Source organism: Perca flavescens, chromosome 16, assembly GCF_004354835.1.
Source record: "Perca flavescens isolate YP-PL-M2 chromosome 16, PFLA_1.0, whole genome shotgun sequence".
NCBI lineage: Eukaryota > Metazoa > Chordata > Actinopteri > Perciformes > Percidae > Perca > Perca flavescens.
Window position 1 is genome coordinate 30887276 of NC_041346.1, and position 21036 is coordinate 30908311.

General features: G+C 41.1%; 2 protein-coding genes across 5 annotated transcripts in view; one reads left to right on the forward strand and one right to left on the reverse strand.

The window, feature by feature from the left end:
* Positions 1-15777, reverse strand: part of LOC114570617 (tripartite motif-containing protein 16-like) — a 29723-nt gene extending 13946 nt beyond the window's left edge. Inside the window, exons 1-3 of one of the 2 annotated variants that reach the window (XR_003694550.1) lie at positions 15720-15777; positions 15513-15587; positions 11512-11627 (exon numbers count right to left, since the gene is read on the reverse strand). Coding sequence is in view for 1 of the 2 variants with exons in the window: in XM_028600974.1 (XP_028456775.1) it covers positions 10021-11376 (1356 nt within the window). In the remaining variant the exon portion in view is untranslated. Of the gene's footprint in view, positions 1-9924; positions 11628-15512; positions 15588-15719 lie in introns of those variants that run through there. The other variant, XM_028600974.1, reaches the window with a different exon arrangement.
* Positions 477-20841, forward strand: LOC114570615 (tripartite motif-containing protein 16-like). Of its 3 annotated transcripts, none has more exons than XM_028600971.1 (3): positions 15948-16027; positions 16295-16360; positions 18869-20841. In XM_028600971.1, exon 3 carries the CDS (start codon positions 19039-19041, stop codon positions 20689-20691), a length of 1653 nt encoding a protein of 550 aa, XP_028456772.1. In that variant the 5' UTR covers positions 15948-16027; positions 16295-16360; positions 18869-19038; the 3' UTR covers positions 20692-20841. The 3 variants fall into 3 exon arrangements, with proteins under 3 accessions (XP_028456774.1, XP_028456772.1, XP_028456773.1); XM_028600972.1 differs by having other exon boundaries at positions 18872-20841; XM_028600973.1 differs by lacking the exons at positions 15948-16027; positions 16295-16360 and adding an exon at positions 477-936 and having other exon boundaries at positions 19465-20841.
* The last annotated feature ends 195 nt before the right edge of the window (positions 20842-21036 follow it).

The following is a 21036-nucleotide window of genomic DNA, read 5'->3' on the forward strand; positions in this document are numbered from 1 at the left end:
AGGATTTAGTTTCACTCAGGTGTTTGAGAGAGATAAGAACCAGTTAGAGTTAAGGTCCCTTTATATTTTACTCTGATTCTGTCAAGAGCTGTGTTTGAATTATTGTAAACAATATCAACTTTTATTCAATTTAATTACAGGACAACTCAGTCATTTAGTAAACTGGGGAACGTCTCCAAACCCTCTGATTCTAATTCTCCTAAAAGCTGAAGTCAGCTGCAGCTGCTCTTAAAAAGTACGTACTGTTGCCTGCAGTACAGTCTGCAGACAGTCGGGACATGAAACTCTGTGATAACATCGCAGCTTGAACTTTGAGCCTCTTGATCAGATATGCTGCACAGAGGATTGTGGGTAAGAAAAGCACGCTCTCTTGCAAACTGCAAAATTCAACCGGGGGAACAACATCCTGAGGAAGTACGTATCACTGCTGTTTTAACATCAGAGCTCAGACTAGTTTCACTTCTCAGGAAGTGAGACTCAGACAGTCGTTGTCACTGAGCGAGAGGTGAAATGGCGCAGAAAGCAGTTCAGCTGGACCAGGAAACCTTCTCTTGTTCCATCTGTCTGGATCTACTGAAGGATCCGGTGACTACTTCCTGTGGACACAGCTACTGCATGAACTGTATTAAAAGCCACTGGGATGTAGAGGACTGTAAGTCCAGCTACAGCTGTCCTCAGTGCAGGAAGACGTTCACATCGAGGCCTGTCCTGCTGAAAAACACCATGTTAGCAGATTTAGTGGAGGAGCTGAAGAAGACTGGACTCCAAGCTGCTCCTGCTGATCACTGCTATGCTGGAGCTGAAGATGTGGCCTGTGATGTCTGCACCGGGAGAAAACTCAAAGCACACAAGTCCTGTCTGATCTGTCTGGTCTCTTACTGTGAGAAACACCTTCAACCTCATTATGATGTAGCTCAGTTAAAGAAACACAAGCTGGTGGAGCCGTCCAAGAAGCTCCAGGAGAACGTCTGCTCTCGTCATGATGAGGTGATGAAGATTTTCTGTCGTACTGATCAGCAGCTTATCTGTTATCTCTGCTCTGTGGAGGAACATAAAGGCCACGACGTGACAGCGTCCGTGTCAGAAGTCAGATATACACTACTGGATGTTCTGGGAGAGAAGAGGACAAACGTCTCACTGACAGGGACTGAAGTGGATGTTTTACTGCCACAACCAGAGCCCAAGACCAGAGCTGAATTCTTAAAATATTCACGTGAAATCACACTGGATCCAAACACAGCAAACACGTGGCTGTTATTATCTGAGGGGAACAGGAGAGCTACATTTATGAGACAACAACAGTCTTATTCTAGTCACCCAGACAGATTCACTGCCTGGTTTCAGGTCCTGAGTAGAGAGAGTCTGACTGGATGTTGTTACTGGGAGGTGGAGAGGAGAGGGAGAGGAGGAGTTTATGTAGCTGTCGCATACAAGAATATCAGCAGAGCAGGTTGGTTGGGTAAATGTTTATTTGGACAAAATGACAAATCTTGGGCGTTATATTGTATCAACAACAGTTATTCATTTTGGTCCGACAAAGTCCTAACTCCCGTCTCAGGTCCTGAGTCCTCCAGAGTAGGAGTGTACCTGGATCACAGTGCAGGTATTCTGTCCTTCTACAGCGTCTCTGAAACCATGACTCTCCTCCACAGAGTCCAGACCACATTCACTCAGCCCCTCTATGCTGGACTTTATGTTTATACTGGAGACTCTGCTGAGTTGTGTAAACTGAAATAGACAGAAGTCATTTAAGGGTTAAATTCTGTGTTTTAACTCTTCAACTTATTTGGTGTCCATGTTTGTTGCTGAGAGCTGATTGTTGTGTCATTCTATTTTTTTTTACGTTTTACATGTGTTTACACATTTTTGTTGCAAAGTTTTTTTGCTTTTATCAACATTTTTTGTCACTTTTTTCGACATTTATTTGCTTTTCTAAATGTTTTTGTAAATTAGTTTGACATTCTTTTGGCTTGTATTGACGTTTTAGAAATGATGAGATGTTTTTTGTTGAGAAAAATATTTGGGGAGCCCCAGAAGCTCTCAATGTGCTCTGTTGAGATCTGTTATTTTACCTTTGATTGTTGAAACAGGACGATATGTTAAAAAAGATCTTTACCGAGATGATCTGTAGATATTAGTTGTTATTTGTTATTTATGTTATATGTATTTCTCCATGTTATGTATCTGTGGGACAGGAAGATGTCTGTTAAATAGCGGTGTCTTGTAATACCATGTGGGACGGGCCAAATGTTTGGCGTGACCCAGAAATCAAATCAAACTAAAAGTGTATTTAGTTTCTATTCCACTGCATGGCTCTGAAAAGAGAAAGCACCAGACCTCCTTTATCTTACACACTTTGTTCTCTTTCTGGACATTTTTAAAGAAATCTAGATTAACATTTATTTGTTTCGCAGACCAAATGTTGTTATCATAATCAATAATTAATTCTTCTTTTTTACATAGCTGAGATTCTGGTTCAAACAAAGTGATTGTGTGGATGAAGTGAATCTGTTGATGAAATCATTGAACAAGAGTCTTTGAACAGACTTTACTGATGGGATGTGTGAACAAACTGAAGCTTTACATGATGAATAAACTAACATGAACAAAGTCTTTTCTTCCTGTCTTCATTCCAGGGTTTCAGACAAAGCTGATGGAGAAAATGTGAAACTGATATGAGAGTAAAACTGAGGCCCTTTTCCTCCTGAAACACCACAAAGTACAGTGTTCATGTTTAGAGTCAGTCGGTCTCTGTCCTTTCAACTCTCCTCACGAAAACTGCTCCGTCACAGAGAAATGAGCAGTTTTCTATCACTTGTTCACAGCATTTAAGTGTGTGTATTTGTGTGTTTAAGTACTGTTAAAATAATTTCGAGAGCGTTTAAAGTGATGGTTTTGAGTAATTTCACCCTAGGCTGCTTTGCACCTTGACCTTCGAGCCAAACAACCCCCCCATAAGCTTTTTTGCCTTGTTATAGCGTTGGTCGAGTTAGCGTTATCAGGTAGTTAGCTTAGTGCAGGCGCTAATGGATCCACATTTGTATCTTGTAAAGTACCCCACTAATAATGCCCGGAATTATACCAAACGTCTACAGTAGTACAAATAGTTTCTGTACTTATAAAACAATGCATTAGAAAGTTTGTAACTACACCAGAAGTATATTTAAATAACACTTGCCTATCGTGCGAGATCCTGCACAGAGCCCAACATCTATTGCTTTTAAACTGCAGCCGGGATATATACAACTGTGTGGCATCTTGTCCTATCGCCTCACGCCGCAGTAGCTGCTTCTGCTGTCCACTCGCTTCTTTGATCTTCTTATCCAGTAGTCTTTTCTGGCAATAGATGTTGTGCTCTGTGCGTGATCTCGCGCGATAGCACGGTAGCAGCTGAGAGGAGTATCCATCAGGCAAGTGCAATCTTATTCGATGACTGCTTGTATTTGTCTCTATTGCGAATTCCACCTTGTAACATTTGAGACTGGAATGCTTTTACCACTTCCAAAAACAACCTCAAATCGATCATAAAGACAGCTATGCAGCAGAATGGCAAGTTTCACTATTTTTGAGATTGTCCGAAACATCACTTTTACTTCTTTCATCCCCTCTCCAATAACCAGTTGTAAACTGTGGGCAAAGCAGGATAGCCGTTGACGGGAACCAAGAAGAAAGTCTGTATCTAGCTGTTCACTAACCATGTCCTCCTCATCCTCACTGTCATCCTCACTGTCATCTGAGTGGTATGCCATAATGACTTTAAAAGACTTCTTCATGTTAGCTGCATTATCAGTGATGATAAAATCTACCATATATTGTAGTCATCTAGTATTTCATCAAATGCCGCTGAAATGTTTTCTTTGCATCTCCTGCAGTCGAGCAGGTAAGTGTTCACAGTGTATCCACTGGCTGAAGAGTTGAGACCATGAGCTGTGACTCCCAGCTAAGATCTCATTCAAACACACAAAATACAACACGGTCAAAACAGGGTAAACAGAAACATACAAAACAGGCAACAGAAATGTCCGTAACCACAACAGTACAACCCTTTTTAACCATGCGCACGGTGCACGGACCTTTTTTTTTCGCCATCAATCTAGCAAAAGTGGATTTGGACACGCCCTAAACGCACCTGCGCCAGGCACTCCACGCTGTGCGCTTTAATCGTTAAAATAGAGCCCGGAGACACACACAAAGAGACGCACAGAGACAGAGACACAAAGCTTGTCCCCTCCTGAGAGACTACAAGAACCTCTTGTTCCTCTTATAGGACCACTAAATCCTCAAAAAGACCCTAAAACATGCTAGAGAACCTTTAGAACATCACCAGGGGCTACAAAAAATCTTTAGAATAACTTATGTGGCTACAAAAAACACCTAAAAAGACTACAAGGAAGACTTATTGCATATCTTAAAATGTCTTCTCACTTACAGTTTGGTCGACATAAAACCCTAAAAAAGTCAGCCGGAAACTTCCTTAGCAATCATAGAAAAAAGCATCAGCAAAAGTGACAATAACTTCGGACAAAGTGACAAAAACTAGGTGGGCCAAAATGCATCGTGAACCTAAATTGATATGAGAGCCGGATCAAAATCTGCGAGGGGCCGGATTTGGCCCGCGGACCTTGAGTTTGACACGTGGCATAAAACATCAGATTTTATAAACTACATGTTTTGTGTGCAGAAATTTTTTTGGATTGCTAAACGACAGTTGTCACAACTGAAGCCTCGTGTGCAAAACTCTAACCACAGTCTGCATTACCAACAGTCACCTGAACTAAACAGTTCACATCAGCTGCACAACTCATTCACAGCAACACAACTCTTCATACACGTCTCAAAACAGGCTCAGTGCAGCCAAACACTCACAAACAATCCTAACTGAGACAACATACACACTGTCACCCAGAACACACTGAGAGTACAAACACTAGCATCAAACACCAACTAAATACTAACGTTTCATCTTTACACTTTGAATTATTTAAGGGACTTTACACTTCACTCAATAGTTTCTTTAAAGAAAAGAGTGAAATTCTATCACATGAACATTTTTATTTTATAAGATACCAGTTTTTTTATGTAAATGTGGCGCCAGGTTTTGAGGTTACAGTTTTTCTTGATTGCATTGATACAGCAGTCAACTCAACGAAACAGTGGCACTCATGGTCAAAATGAAACATTTTGTTTGCAAAAGGCTCTAACCGTGCCAAAACATTTAAAATATGCAACAAAAGCAAATTTTGCATTCAAACAACCATCCATCCATCCATCTTCGTCCGCTTATCCGGTGTCGGGTCGCGGGGGCAGCAGCTCCAGCAGGGGACCCCAAACTTCCCTTTCCCGAGCAACATTAACCAGCTCCGACTGGGGATCCCGGCGTTCCCAGGCCAGGTTGGAGATATAATCCCTCCACCTAGTCCTGGGTCTTCCCCGAGGCCTCCTCCCAGCTGGACGTGCCTGGAACACCTCCCTAGGGAGGCGCCCAGGGGGCATCCTTACCAGACGCCCGAACCACCTCAACTGGCTCCTTTCAACGCGAAGGAGCAGCGGCTCTACTCCGAGCTCCTCACGGATGACTGAGCTTCTCACCCTATCTCTAAGGGAGACGCCAGCCACCCTCCTGAGGAAACCCATTTCAGCCGCTTGTACCCTGGATCTCGTTCTTTCGGTCATGACCCAGCCTTCATGACCATAGGTGAGGGTAGGAACGAAAACTGACCGGTAGATCGAGAGCTTTGCCTTCTGGCTCAGCTCTCTTTTCGTCACAACGGTGCGATAAATTGAATGCAATACCGCACCCGCTGCGCCCAATCTCCGACCAATCTCCCGCTCCATTGTCCCCTCACTCGCGAACAAAAAAGGTACTTGAACTCCTTCACTTCATGCATTCAAACAACACAACTTGCAAACAAGTGTATGAGCTCTTCCAATCAACCATTACGAAGTGGACGACAAAATACTAAATACAGCCCTCAGGGTGAATCAGGGCACCATTGCTTGTCATTGTAGCCTATCACTGTACGGAGCTTTCATGCCAGAGTCATTTGTTGTCAAATTTGCCTTCTTGCAAAGAATTGGATCCAGAATCAGAAATGATTTGATGCAAATTTTATTGATTCCATTGATTCTTATTTTCAAACTGTGGCTGAAAACTGAAATACTGTAAATATTACACAAAATACATGTAAACCACAATAAAATCTATTAGAGTATAAGAAATTAAGAAAATAAAAATAAAATATATTACAGTAAAGTATAAACATCTATTACTGTAGAGTATAAGAAATAGCCACTATTGATACTCAGTCTCTTCTGTCATGACAATGGGACCACATGGTCTAACCCTGCAGACTGATCTATGGGGCCACATGGTCTAACCCTGCACACTGATCTATGGGGCCACATGGCCTAACCCTGCTAAGTGATCTATGGGGCCGCATGGCCTAACCCTGCAGACTGATCTATGGGGCCACATGGCCTAATCCTGCACACTGATCTATGGGGCCACATGGCCTAACCAAGTGGATCCCAGTTTCTTTAAGCAGGTCAAAGCAATCAAGAAAAACTGTAATACGTTACAGTTGTTTCCAATTGCTAACACACTAAAATGAACTGCATAGCACAATTATTTAAACTGACACACAGAGAGCCAAACCTCTTCTCAAGTCTGCTTCACACACATTTTGCAATTCAAAGTGACACTTTTTAAATGCACTGAACATGGTTCTCTGCATAAGACACAACAATCTGACATAAAGTCACATGTTTGCCATTTCAAAACACTGCCATTCAAAATGACACTACATGAGCTCATTGGCCAATATATTTGCCACCTGACCAAACACCTCAGTGGTTCATTGTTACCACTTAATTCAGGAAGTAATGCTGCATTCTATTCACCTCGGAACTCGGAAGCCGCAACTGGGAATGACGTCATACCCGAGTTGAATGCGTTCTATTTAAAAGTCGGATTTTCATTGTTTTCATTATAGCTCTAGCCCAGTTACCTATTGTTAGCAACCAGTTGATAACAACATATTACGCCGTTTTTTTGTGCATGCAAACAGCGTAAGAACATGTCCACAGATAGAAGTTGGACATGCCTGTGTGAACGACTGATTTAGTGACACAAATAAGACAGAAGTGCTTATAACTTTATGTTACTGCAGCTTTCACAACTGTTGATACAGGGGGCAGCCATGTTGGATTTTGAACTCGGCTACTGCGAGGTTGTACGAGTTCTGAGCTCGTAAATACGAGGTCAGGGGGCATGTTTCCGACTTTGACCTCGTAAAAAACGAGTTCCAAGGTAAATAGACTAGTTGTCGAGGAAAATAGAACACGGCTCTTTGTTTCTTTGTTGGCTACTTTTGGGAATATTTTTTCATTATTTAATAAAGTTTGTTGGTTAAAGGGCAATTCAGGCACAAAATGAACCTAGGAGTTAATAACCTTTCTGTACTGAGTCAAACGTTCTCTGGGATATGTTTTCATGCTAAACAAATGTGTCTCTAGCTTTTAATAAGCTACCGCAAACCAGTGGTTAGCTGCTAACGCTAGCTTTCGGGGCACATGTCAATCACTATTTAATACCACTATCAAGGCTCAAAATAGCACCACACTTCAACAGTAGCATAATGAGGGTCCCTAAATGTTAATCTAAGCATTGAGAACTTTGTAAGTGTACAGACAGTTTATTTAAAAGATAGATTATAAAGACCGTAGCGTTCATGCTTACATGCAGGCGCCATCTGGGAAAACAGTCATGAGCAGTTGAATCACGAACGCCTTGTCTGAGCTATGTTACTGGTTGCACGGCGTTTGTCGTTCGACCATGCCGAGGTCTGAAGCCAGGCATGGCATGACTCTGCAAACTCTTTATTTCAGGTAGGATCTACACAACATGAATATTATTATTGTTCTGAAGGGAGTTTGATGTTCACAGATTCAAGCTGCTGCTCATGAAGCACTTGTACATATAGCTCTGAAAAACACTAATTGGTATGTGTTCCACACATTTATATTTTTGTCTATTTATCTGACTGCTGTTGTAGGTAGTTACTTTATTGATCATACATTTATACATGAATATAATAATATAAATGTAGAAGTTGTTGTTGGCAATAACTAACTTAACGTAATCAGAGCTGTCACTTTCTGACGTCCTCACAACCGGAGCCAGACGTTGGAAACATCCGGGGCTCACTCTAAATCTATTTCTCCCAAGGAGATGTTCATCCCATTTACCGGAGCTATTTGCACTACATTTCAAGACATTTCAGATAATAGAATGACTAAACATCTTTACATCATTTGGCGAAAACATGATAGTTTACATGGAAATATCTAATTGTTCTTCAATTGTCTTTATCATTCTGAAACCAGAACACTATAGATTATACAATATTGAAATGCTCTCACTTTCGTATACACTATTAAAATTTGTTTAACATACAACTTAAACACCCTTATATACACTATTGAAACACTCATACACACTACTGAGAAGCTGTCACACACTACTATACACACCCATATACACTATTGAAATGCTCTTTTAAGTCTATGCAATATTTATTGACTCAGTGCAGAGAGGAAATGTTGGCTGTAAAAAGTAACAAGTGATAGAAAACATTTCTCTGTGACGGAGCAGTTTTAGTGAGGAAAGTTGAAAGGACAGAGACCGACTGACTCTAAACATGAACACTGTACTTTGTGGTGTTTCAGGAGGAAAAGGGCCTCAGTTATACTCTCATTTCAATCAGAGGAGACTTGTTTGCAGATATGCAAAGGGTTTAATATATGAGAGCATGTAGCTGTACATGCAGCTTTGAATGAAACCCTGGAATGAAGACAGGAAGAAAAGACTTTGTTCATGTTAGTTTATTCATCATGTAAAGCTTCAGTTTGTTCACACATCCCATCAGTAAAGTCTGTTCAAAGACTCTTGTTCAATGATTTCATGAACAGATTCACTTCATCCACACAATCACTTTGTTTGAACCAGAATCTCAGCCATGTAAAAGAGAAGAATTAGTTATTGATTATGATTATGATAACATTTTGTCTGCCTAACAAATAAATCTAAAATCAAGATTTCTTTATAAATGTCCACAAAGAGAACAAAGTGTGTAGGATAAAGGAGGTCTGGTGCTTTCTCTTTTCAGAGCCATGCAGTGGAAGAGAAACTAAATACACTTTTAGTTTGATTTGATTTCTGGGTCACGCCAACGTGGCAAAATATGATTAACAAACAACTAATATCTACAGATCATCTCGGTAAAGATCTTTTTTAACATGTTCTGTTTCAACAATCAAAGGTGAAATAACAGATCTCAACTGGGCACATTGAGAGCTTCTGGGGCTCCCTGAATGGTTTTCTCAACAAACAAAAACATCTCATCACTTCTAAAACGTCAATACAAGCAAAAAAAAACATAAAACTAATTTACAAAAATGTTTAGAAAATCAAATAAATGTCAAAAAAAGTGACAAAAATGTTGATAAAACCAAAGAAATAAACAACAGAAAAAAGCAACAAAAATGTGTAAACAAATGAAAAACGTCAAAAACACTGACAGAAAAATGTCGAAAAAATAGAATGTCACAACAATCAGCTCTCAGCAACAAATATGGAGACTAAATAAGTCAAAGAATTAAAATGAAGAAAAAAAAACAGAATTTAACCCTTAAATGATTTCTGTCTATTTCAGTTTACACAACTCAGCAGAGGCTCCAGAACAATAAATCCAAAGTCCAGCATAGAGGGGCTGAGTGAATGTGGTCTGGACTCTGTGGAGGAGAGTCATGGTTTCAGAGACGCTGTAGAAGGACAGAATACCTGCACTGTGATCCAGGTACACTCCTACTCTGGAGGACCAAGGACCTGAGACGGGAGTTCGGACATTGTTGTAGTAAAATGTATAACTGTTGTTGATACAATCTAATGCCCAAGATTTGTCATTGTTTCCAAATACACTTTCACCTAACCCTCCTGCTGATATTCTTGTATGCTACTACTTAGTTATCTACTTTAACTCCTCTCCCTCTCCTCTCCACTTCCCAGTAACAACTTCCAGTCAGACTCTCTCTACTCAGGACCTGATACCAGTCAGTGAATCTGTCTGGGTGACTAGAATAAGACTGATGTAGACCCATTAATGTTACTTTCCTGTTCCCCTCAGATAACAATAGCCATGCGTTTGCTGTGTTTGGATCCAGTGTGATTTCACGTGAATATTTTAAGAATCCAGCTCTGGTCTTGGGCTCTGGTTGTGGCAGTAAAACATCCACTTCAGTCCCTGTCAGTGAGACGTTTGTCCTCTTCTCTCTCAGGACGTCCTGTAGTTTATCTCTGACTTCTGACACGGCTGCTGTCACGTCCTCAAAGCAGCTCAGAGGACAGATATGGATGCTGGATGCTGATTGGCTGAGAGGTGACAGTGAGGGGTAGTTGTGTAGAAACTGGGTGTGATCCTCTGTGTGTGAGAGCTTCTTCAGCTCAGCGTCTTTCCTCTTCAGCTCAGTGATCTCCTGCTCCAGCTTCTCCTGAAGCTCTCTGACTCGACTCTCTTCTCTTTTCTGCTGGGATCTGACCTGCTGCTTCACATCAGAGCTTCTTTTCTCCAGGAGACGGATCAGCTCGGTGAAGATCTTCTCGCTGTCCTCCACTGCTTTATCAGCAGAGAGATTGATGGCCTCCGCCTGCTGTTGAAGCAGCTTCACATCTTTCTCTCTGTCCTGGATTCTCTGCTGGATGTTTTGTCGACTCCCCTCGAGCTCTCTCTGCCTCTCAGCTCTCTCTGCTGCAGCTGAGACTGTGTCGTGGCCTTTATGTTCTTCCACAGAGCAGAGATTACAGATAAGCTGCTGATCAGTACGGCAGAACATCTTCATCACCTCATCATGACGAGAGCAGACGTTCTCCTGGAGCTTCTTGGACGGCTCCACCAGCTTGTGTTTCTCGAAAGCAGGGGATTCAAAATGAGGCTGAAGGTGTTTCTCACAATAAGAGACCAGACATTGCAGACAGGACTTGTGTGCTTTGAGTTTTCTCCCGGTGCAGACATCACAGGCCACATCTTCAGCTCCAGCATAGCAGTGATCAGCAGGAGCAGCTTGGAGTCCAGTCTTCTTCAGCTCCTCCACTAAATCTGCTAACATGGTGTTTTTCAGCAGGACAGGCCTCGGTGTGAATGTCTTCCTGCACTGAGGACAGCTGTAACTGTACTTACCATCCTCTACATTCCAGTGGCTTTTAATACAGTTCATGCAGTAGCTGTGTCCACAGGGAGTAGTCACCGGATCCTTCAGGAGATCCAGACAGATGGAACAAGAGAAGGTTTCCCGGCACAGATGAACTCCTTTCTGCGCCATTTCACCTCTCGCTCAGTGACGACTGTCTGTCTCTGTGTGTCTCTGTCTCTGCAGGTCAAACCCTCCCAGCACAGCTGTGAACCTGCAGACACACCTCTGCAGGATGTTATAAATCGAAGGATCACATGCGTTTACCTCTCTCAGGTTTACGTAACTTCGTCCTTTTCCTTCTGTGCTGGGAAACGACACTGTCCAATCTCTCTGCACATCTCCCTCAGGTGTGTTTCTCCAGATGACTCAACGCTCGTCTGCTGAACAGAAAAACAGGGTTTTACAGTCATTACCACTTCAGGGAAAGAGTCGCACATTTACAGACACAATTAAAGAAAAATATATACTTTATATCCATGATTTATCCCAGTGTTTCCTCTATGTTGATTATTTTAGTGGCAAAAAATTTCTGCCGCCACGGTATCAGAAATAGGGCAGACGCTAGGGCTGGGTATCATTCAAAATCTTTCGATCCGGTGCCAATTTCGATGCCTCAGTTTCGATGCCGGCTCCTAACGATACTTTTTTCGATACCATATGTTTTAAAATCCATTTCAACATCAACAAAAATACATTAAACACAAAGCTTTTATTTTCCACTTTAATTGTGAATCAAAACAGTTATCAAAATTAAAAAATTCTTGTAAAACTGCTCACTCAGAGTAACATTAATAAAAGTGTCTTGCCTTGCAAGCTCAGCCTGTCAGTCAGTCATCAGGGCAGAGAAACCTCTGTTGCGCCTGCTTGTCTAAGAGGAAGTGTAACGTCAACAGCACCGCGACCGCTTTCGGCTCGCCATTAATATCATTATCATCATTATTATTATTATTAATAATATTATCATATCACAGCAAACGCTGTCTGCGTCAAGTTTTAAAAAACTGTAACCACACTTGAAACCAACCGTGACTCTCTGTGACTTAAACAAAACTGCAGACAGTTTACTCCGTCCACGCCTCTCCGTGTGTATGTGTGTGTGTGTGTGTGTCGGTGGGAGCTCCCCTGTGTGTCAATATGTAGAGAGGACAGATAAGCTTGTGCTTACGCGCTCATACGCTTTTGGAACCGAAATTTGGCACCAAAAGATAAATAATTTTTCAATACTTTTTTTTCGTTGCCATAAAAGTTTCTTTTTCAGTCAACACCTGTTGGTCAGGATACTGGTAAAGCATATACTGACTGCAGTGGCGCTGTTTGACTAACATTACTGGATTAAAACACATTTCGATCAGTATTTTGTATTATTGAGTTAGCTATATCACAGAAATGTCTCAATATTTGTGTGTATTATAATGTCGTTTTGTTTGACTCATGTCTCCTTGTGTGACTAACGTTAGTTTGACTCATTCTTCACTAGCAATCTAGCTAACTTAGCACACAGCAGCGGAGCATAACATCCGGTCTATGCAGCCGACAGGTCATCTGAACAGGCCTCGCAGACAGCACTGTAGCTAAGTTATGTCTTGTAATGCAAGACTGAACCTACCTGCATCTCACACTATAGCCACATGTAAGTAGTTTTTAATACTGGTTACATTAGTGTACATAGTGTTTTAGTAACCTTTATTCTGTTGATATATTAGATTGCGAAGGAGCTACCCTTTGCTAAAGCTAATTTATCTCAAAAAGCAGAAGCGTTAGCTAACTACTGCCAAGATATGGTTTCACTGGAGACCACACAGGTGTTGTAAGACTCGTGTTGTCATGTGTTTGCACTGTGCATGGTAACGTTAGTAAATCCTTATTTATTTTTAAATATATTTAAAATGAAACCATATCTTGGCAGTAACGTAAGTCAGCTACTGCTTTTTGACATACATTAGCTAACGTTAGCATTAGCAACGGATAGCTACTTTGCAAGCCAATAATATATAGCCTTAGCAAACAGAATTAACATTAATAAAACACAATAAATATATAACCAGTATTACAAACTTCGTACATGTGGCGTCATGTCATGTCAATGATGGTGCTGCAGCCTTAGAATGGGAGCAGTAGGCCTAGGACTTTTTCGTCCACAGGATTCCACCAAATGAAATATATTATAGGTTCAATACCATTTTACCAGTAATATTATTCTTATGATTGACTGCAGTGTCCTGCTGCATCCTCCTATGCTCTGCTGTGCCATGCCACATCCTGTAATGCCCTGCAGTGCCACAAACTACTACAACAACTATTTCTTGTCCTAGTTCCATTATCTTTATAATGACTATTATTGCCACTGTTCATCACACCCCCAACCGGGACCGTCATACACCACCTACCAAGAGTCTGGGTCTGTCCGAGGTTTCTTCCTTCAAAGGGAGTTTTTCCTCACCACTGTCACACTAAATGCTTGCTCTTGGGGGAATTATTGTAATTGTTGGGTCTTTGTAAATTATAGAGTGTGGTCTAGACGTACTCTATCTGTAAAGTGTCTTGAGATAACTCTTGTTATGATTTGATACTATAAATAAAATTGAATTGAAATGATTAAATATGATATTAATATACTATATTGGAATTTAATAAGACTGAAACAATTCCTCAAGTAACTCGAATAATTTGATTACTAAAAATCCTCGAGGCAAATCATTTTGCATCGAAGCTTTGTTTAATCAATGTTACCAACGTTGTATCGCTCACGGTGTTTCCGCACGGATGATTATTACTGTCGCACATGGGGCCATGAAGATTGACAGGCGCAGATTACAAAATGAAGAAAAAGCGTAAATAGCGAGGGGCTAAGAGAAGAGACAGGCTGGAGAAAATGACAGAAAGTGTCCAAAGTTTGGAATCAGTTCAAACGTAATTAAAACGAAAACTCTGTACAGTGTGTCTACTGCAAAATGGAACTAGTTTACCACAATAATAACACAACATGCTTCAGCATCTCAACAGATAACATCTAACTTAATCATCCATTCCACCAAGCAGACCCGACAAAAGTAAGAGTCGTATGGACGATGAAACTACACAACACACAACAACTACTAAAAACAAAGACAAGAGAATACGTAGTGGTGACTACGATCTGATCTAAAGAGCCGACTTGTTGACTATCCCTTCGGAAAAACAGCTGATTGTTGCGCACCATTTTCTGTCACTCTCTCTCTTCACGGAAAAACAGCTGATCAATGATCTAATACATAAGTGTAACAGAGCTGTGTGACATTGTAATCAAATATATAAGTTAAAATAGTTTGAGTATAACTAATATTTACATATAGGCCTATAAACAGATCAGTCTCAGGTTGAAACTTGCAGTTCTGAAAGTTAAGGTGCACAACTTAAGGTCATGTTAATGTATGTTTAATTTATGCCTTAGTTTGAGGTTGTTATTGTATTTCAGAAAATGTTTTCTTTAAAAACAATGTAATATGGCACTTAACTGCAATAAATCTTTAGTTTTTTAGAGATGATATTGTAAGCAATGTTTTATTGATGATTAATCAATGGAATAATCTGTAGAATACTTGATTACTAAAATAATAGATAGCTGCAGCCCTAGAACTTGCGCATTTACTCTTGCAGCAATTTTTCTCCCACGCAAAGCCTCTCTCTTTTACAGCAGCCACTGTGTTGCTTTTTTAACGAAATGCATGTTCAAACTCACTGTATCTGAGCATGATTTCCGCCGACCAGTTTGTTTGTGGTTGTTGCCATGGTGAATCGAAGTATCATTTTATATTGGTGGTGCATGCCCTTAGGTCTGATTGAACCAACTCAAATCAGCTGTTCTGGAACCGAAAACTCAGAGTTTCCCATCTCAGGGTAAATCAACTCAGACATCAGGGTTAGACTCAGTCTGTTAAACCTCCTTCCTGAAACTGGCCCCAGGTCTACAGTTTCCTACTATCCTCACCTCTGCTCCTCAGCAATACAAGACAGAAGAATGATTCCATTTTCTACCATGTACATAAAAATGCCATTACAGTATAGTATCTCATTCAACTCTTAATGTGCACATTTCTAGCCAACAGCAGCAATTAGAACAGACTGGGAAAACCTTACTTGAATTATAACAATATATGTGAAAAACATGAGAAACTATGTTTTATACTTTCTAACAGTTTCAGTGGGCAAAGTTAAACAGGACGTGGGTTTGGGTGACTGTACAGATAACAACAAGAATATAACGTCTAACAAAGAGCTCCACAAACCTGCAGAAGACAACATCAGATGAATGGCTTCTGGTCTACTGTCTCCTACTGTCTGCTCCTCTGCTAACCCTAACCCTAAAAACGGCAAAACACAGCTAGTTAACTTTGAGAAAATATATAATGAAGGTTCACAATACAATTTAAAAACTAACTACTAAAATAAAGAAAACAATAAAATAGCGCAGCAGCATTTTACACACGACCTACCCATTGATATACCTCAGCATCACAAGACGGAAACTACGGCAACTCAGGAGGTGTAACCAATGGGTGTAACAGAGTTTAAAATAAACTTTATTAATTCTAATTTCCAATTCTTATTTTATTTAATTGTAATCATCATTTCATTATTTGTTGGGTATTTGTGAATGTTATCTTATTTAGTTGAATTTATTCATTATATTGCTAGTTTCCTGCGGTGATGTTGTTGCTGCACTGCGCCTGCGCATGTATTGTCCCTCCTGAGTTGCCGTAGCTTCGTTGTCCTCCTCACAAAACCGTTTTGTGATGCTGAGGTTGGTTGCGTGTGAAATGCTGCTGCGCTATTTTATTGTTTTCTTTGAAAGTTGTGTTGTTACTCTTCAATATATATTGTCTCAAAGTTACCCGGATATTAACTAGCTGTGTTGTGACGTTTTTACGGTTAAATATAAGTTGTAACGCTGCTTTGTTTACCTCTTTTTCTTTTCGCGCGGTTTTCTTGCTGTTCCTGTGTGATGTAAATAACGGAGGAGGCTCTCCAGTCCATGTTGAGAGGGTAAACTCTGTTATTTCATGTTTAGGAGCAGAGAAGCGGACAGTAGGAGACAGTAGACCAGAAGCCATTCATGTGAGATTGTCTTCTGCAGGTATGTGGAGCTCTTTGTTAGACGTTATATTCTTGTTGTTATCTGTACAGTCACCCGAACCCACGTGCTGTTTAACTTTACCCACTGAAACTGTTAGAAAGTATAAAACATTGTTTCTCATGTTTTTCACATATATTGTTATAATTCAAGTAAGGTTTCCCCAGTCTGTTCTAATTGCTGCTGTTGGCTAGCAATGTGCACATTAAAAATGAACCTATGGGTAAATATGTGTACTGAGTCGAAAAAAATCACTGTATTATGCCACTAACAAGGCTCAAAATGTCACCACACTTCCAACGGTATAAAAACAATAATGAGCAGTCGAACGACGAACGCCTTGCAACCAGTAACATAGCTCAAACACAGCGTTCGGGATTCAATGTCTGTTTTTCAAGATGGCGCCTGCATGTAAACATGAACACTATTGTCGTTATAATAGATCTTTTTTAATAAACTGACTGTACACTTACCAAGTTCTCAATGCTTCGGTTTGTATGTATGGGCCCTCATTATGCTACCATGGAAGTGGCGTGCTATTTTGAGCCTCGTTAGTGGTATAAAATAGCGATTTACCATGTGCCCGAAAGCTAGCAGACTAGGGCTGCAACTAACGATTATTTTAATAATCGATTAATCTGTTGATTATTTTTTCGATTAATCGATGAATCTGATTAAAAAAAACAAAAAAGCATTGATTTACATCAACTCAATACATACATACTTGTTTTAGTTAATAGTTGTGTAAAGGCAAGTAACCCAAATAGCAGATACAGACAAGACACACACACACACACACACACACACACACTTATTCATTAAATTATTACCATCATTGTAGTAAGTGCAAGTTAAGTTCATTTATACACCACACACTAATATATTTGTCAACAATAACTGATATGGGACAAAGCACATAATATATACATGACAACAGATTGAAAAATTAATGGGCCAAAAAAGGCGAGTGAATAAAACTGTCTTTAGTCTTGCAAACTGTACCCCCCCTGCTTTATTACTGTTATTACCGAGTAAACAGCAGCACCAGAAGAGCTCCTGGAGGGACGGTACATTCCTCCCTTCAGACCGGAACAGAAGGAGGATAGTGTAGTGACTTTACCCTGCTGTTGAACTCCCTTCCTCCTCATCAAGGACTCCAACATGTTTACGTTTTAGGTGCTGACTCATCACCGTGGTGCGCCCGTGCCATGCCGTGTCGCTTTTGCTTATCTTGCAATTAACACGTTTCTGATTTATTTAGTGTGAAATGCTCCCACACCTTGGATGACTTGGGTCGTACTGATTTCTCTTCCTCCGCCGAGTGTTTCAGAACAACGTTACGGGTCTCTCCGGTCTCTCTCCGTATTTCCTCTACCCCCGCTCTGCTCTTTTTTCTTTTCTTTCGCTACACGCTGCTCCGCACTGCGCTCAACTCAATTTTTTTTTATCTCCACGACTAGGTGGCCTAATAGTTGCGTGACACAATGAATCGATAATTAAATACATCAACACATGGCTGCACAAGTAATATTAAACAATCTGCACATCTATCAGCTATGCAATAAGAAACACAGCATCAGCAATATTATCAAGGTGATATCTCTCTCGCTCTCTCTCCAAATAAATGTACCGTCGTAACAAGGCCTAAACTTATCCACATCGTAGCAGAACACTTATTGAAATATGAATAAACTTAGTTTTAACGTCTCCACAGATAACAAGGCAGTAAAACCCATGACAGTTTAGCAAGCCACAGAATAGTTTTAACTTAACTACCAGCTAGTACACACATTACTTCAACAAGTAAGAAAACTGGAAAGGAAGTAGTCTGAAAAAAGTCCCTTTACAGCTGCTACATTCTGTCCCTTCTGCTGTCTGAACGCGAGTGATTGGCAGCCGATCAAAGCGCTATGGCCTTTTTATACAAGGCTGATAAACGTCCTGAGCGCTGTCTCCTTCTTTCCGCCATGATTTCAAGGCAGCGCTGCATGGAAGGCACTAGGATTAGGCAATGGTTATGGTTTAGGTGCCTTGAAGATGACGGCTGCAGCGCTGCCTTGAAGTCTTGGTTGGGGGCTTAAAACAAAATCGAGCTGCACAGCACCAGCCGTCTGAGCAGTCAGAGAGGGAGACTTGTCTTAGTATTGACAATGCATAAGCCTGAGTAGTGTAGTACATATTTATAACAGGCTGCATTTTAGCATTTAATATTCAAATATTATTATTCAAATAAAAAAAAAAAAAATTTGAATGGTATTATTGAGGAACACTGACAGTTAGTTTACACGAAGGCTAGTGTAAAAAGTACAGAGGATCAGTCATTTATCAGTAAAAGAAGACTAAAAACAGGCTGCGGTCCAGTGTAAACATGCTTAAAGGTGTTGTCAGGGTGGAGGATAAATACTGATAAATCATGGATAATAAAGTATATATTTTTCTTTAATTCTGTCTGTATGTAGGACTCTTTCCCTGAAGTGGTAATGACTGTAAAACCCTGTTTTTTCTGTTCAGCAGACGAGCGCTGAGTCATCTGGAAAAACACACCTGAGGGAGACGTGCAGAGAGATTGGACAGTGTTGTTTCCCAGCACAGAAGGAAAAGGACGAAGTTACGTAACATTGTGAGACATAACACAGAGACAGAGACACACAGACAGTCGTTGTCACTGAGCGAGAGGTGAAATGGCACAGAAAGGAGTTGAGCTGGTCCAGGAAGCCTTCTCTTGTTCCATCTGTCTGGATCTCCTGAAGGATCCGGTGACTACTCCCTGTGGACACAGCTACTGCATGAACTGTATTAAAAGCCACTGGGATGGAGAGGATCATAAGTCCAGCTACAGCTGTCCTCAGTGCAGGAAGACGTTCACACCGAGGCCTGTACTGCTGAAAAACTCCATGTTAGCAGATTTAGTGGAGGAGCTGAAGAAGACTGGACTCCAAGCTGCTCCTGCTGATCACTGCTATGCTGGAGCTGAAGATGTGGCCTGTGATGTCTGCATTGGGAGGAAACTCAAAGCACACAAGTCCTGTCTGCAATGTCTGGCTTCTTTCTGTGAGAAACACCTTCAGTTTCATTATGAATCAGAGACATTCAAGAAACACAAGCTGGTGGAGCCGTCCAAGAAGCTCCAGGAGAACGTCTGCTCTCGTCATGATGAGGTGATGAAGATGTTCTGCCGTACTGATCAGCAGCTTGTCTGTTATCTCTGCTCTGAGGAGGAAGTCTCCGCTGTGGGAGAGACAGCTGAGAGGCAGAGAGAGCTCGAGGGGAGTCGACAAAACATCCAGCAGAGAATCCAGGACAGAGAGAAAGATGTGAAGCTGCTTCAACAGCAGGCGGAGGCCATCAATCTCTCTGCTGATAAAGCAGTGGAGGACAGCGAGAAGATCTTCACCGAGCTGATCCGTCTCCTGGAGAAAAGAAGCTCTGATGTGAAGCAGCAGGTCAGATCCCAGCAGAAAAGAGAAGAGAGTCGAGTCAGAGAGCTTCAGGAGAAGCTGGAGCAGGAGATCACTGAGCTGAAGAGGAAAGACGCTGAGCTGAAGAAGCTCTCACACACAGAGGATCACACCCAGTTTCTACACAACTACCCCTCACTGTCACCACTCAGCCAATCAGCATCCAGCATCCATATCTGTCCTCTGAGCTGCTTTGAGGACGTGACAGCAGCCGTGTCAGAAGTCCGAGATAAACTACAGGACGTCCTGAGAGAGAAGAGGACAAACGTCTCACTGACAGGGACTGAAGTGGATGTTTTACTGCCACCACCAGAGCCCAAGACCAGAGCTGGATTCTTAAAATATTCACGTGAAATCACACTGGATCCAAACACAGCATACACATGGCTGTTATTATCTGAGGGGAACAGGAAAGCTACAGTAATGAGTGAACAACAATCTTATTCTAGTCACCCAGACAGATTCACTGAAGAGTGGCAGGTCCTGAGTAGAGAGAGTCTGACTGGATGTTGTTACTGGGAGGTGGAGAGGAGAGGGAGAGGAGTTGATGTAGCAGTCACATACAAGAATATCAGCAGAGCAGGGGCGTCTGATGAATGTGGATTTGGACGAAATGACAAATCTTGGGCGTTATATTGTAAAAACAACAGTTATACATTTTGGTCCAACGATGTCCAAACTCCCGTCTCAGGTCCTGAGTCCTCCAGAGTAGGAGTGTACCTGGATCACAGTGCAGGTATTCTGTCCTTCTACAGCGTCTCTGAAACCATGACTCTCCTCCACAGAGTCCAGACCACGTTCACTCAGCCCCTCTATGCTGGACTTGCGCTTGTTGGTTATACTGGAGTCTCTGCTGAGTTTTGTAAACAGAAATAGACAGAAGTCATTTAAGGGTTAAATTCTGTTTGAACTCTTCGACTTATTCAGTCTCTGTTTGTTGCTGAGAGTTGATTGGTTGTAATGTTCTATTTTTTTTTCAATGGTTTTTTTGTCAGTGTTTTCGACGTGTTTCATGTGTTTACACGTTTTTGTTGCTTTTTCTTATTTTGTTTTCTTTTATCAATTTTTTTTTGTCACTTTTTTTTACTTTTCTAAACGTTTTTGTAAATTAATTTGATGTTTTCTTTGCTTGTATTGACATTTTAGAAGTGATGAGATGTTTTTGTTTGTTAAGAAAAATATTTGGGCAGCCCCAGAAGCTCCCAACGTGCTCAGTTGAGC

What these genes read in the sequence shown, in the direction of transcription:
- LOC114570615 (XM_028600973.1), top strand. Translation starts at nt 511, where the DNA reads ATGGCGCAGAAAGCAGTTCAGCTGGACCAGGAAACCTTCTCTTGTTCC. An exon ending in AGTTAAAGAAACACAAGCTG is followed by an intron (nt 937 to 19,464) that starts GTGGAGCCGTCC and finishes AAACACAAGCTG; the next exon opens with GTGGAGCCGTCCAAGAAGCT.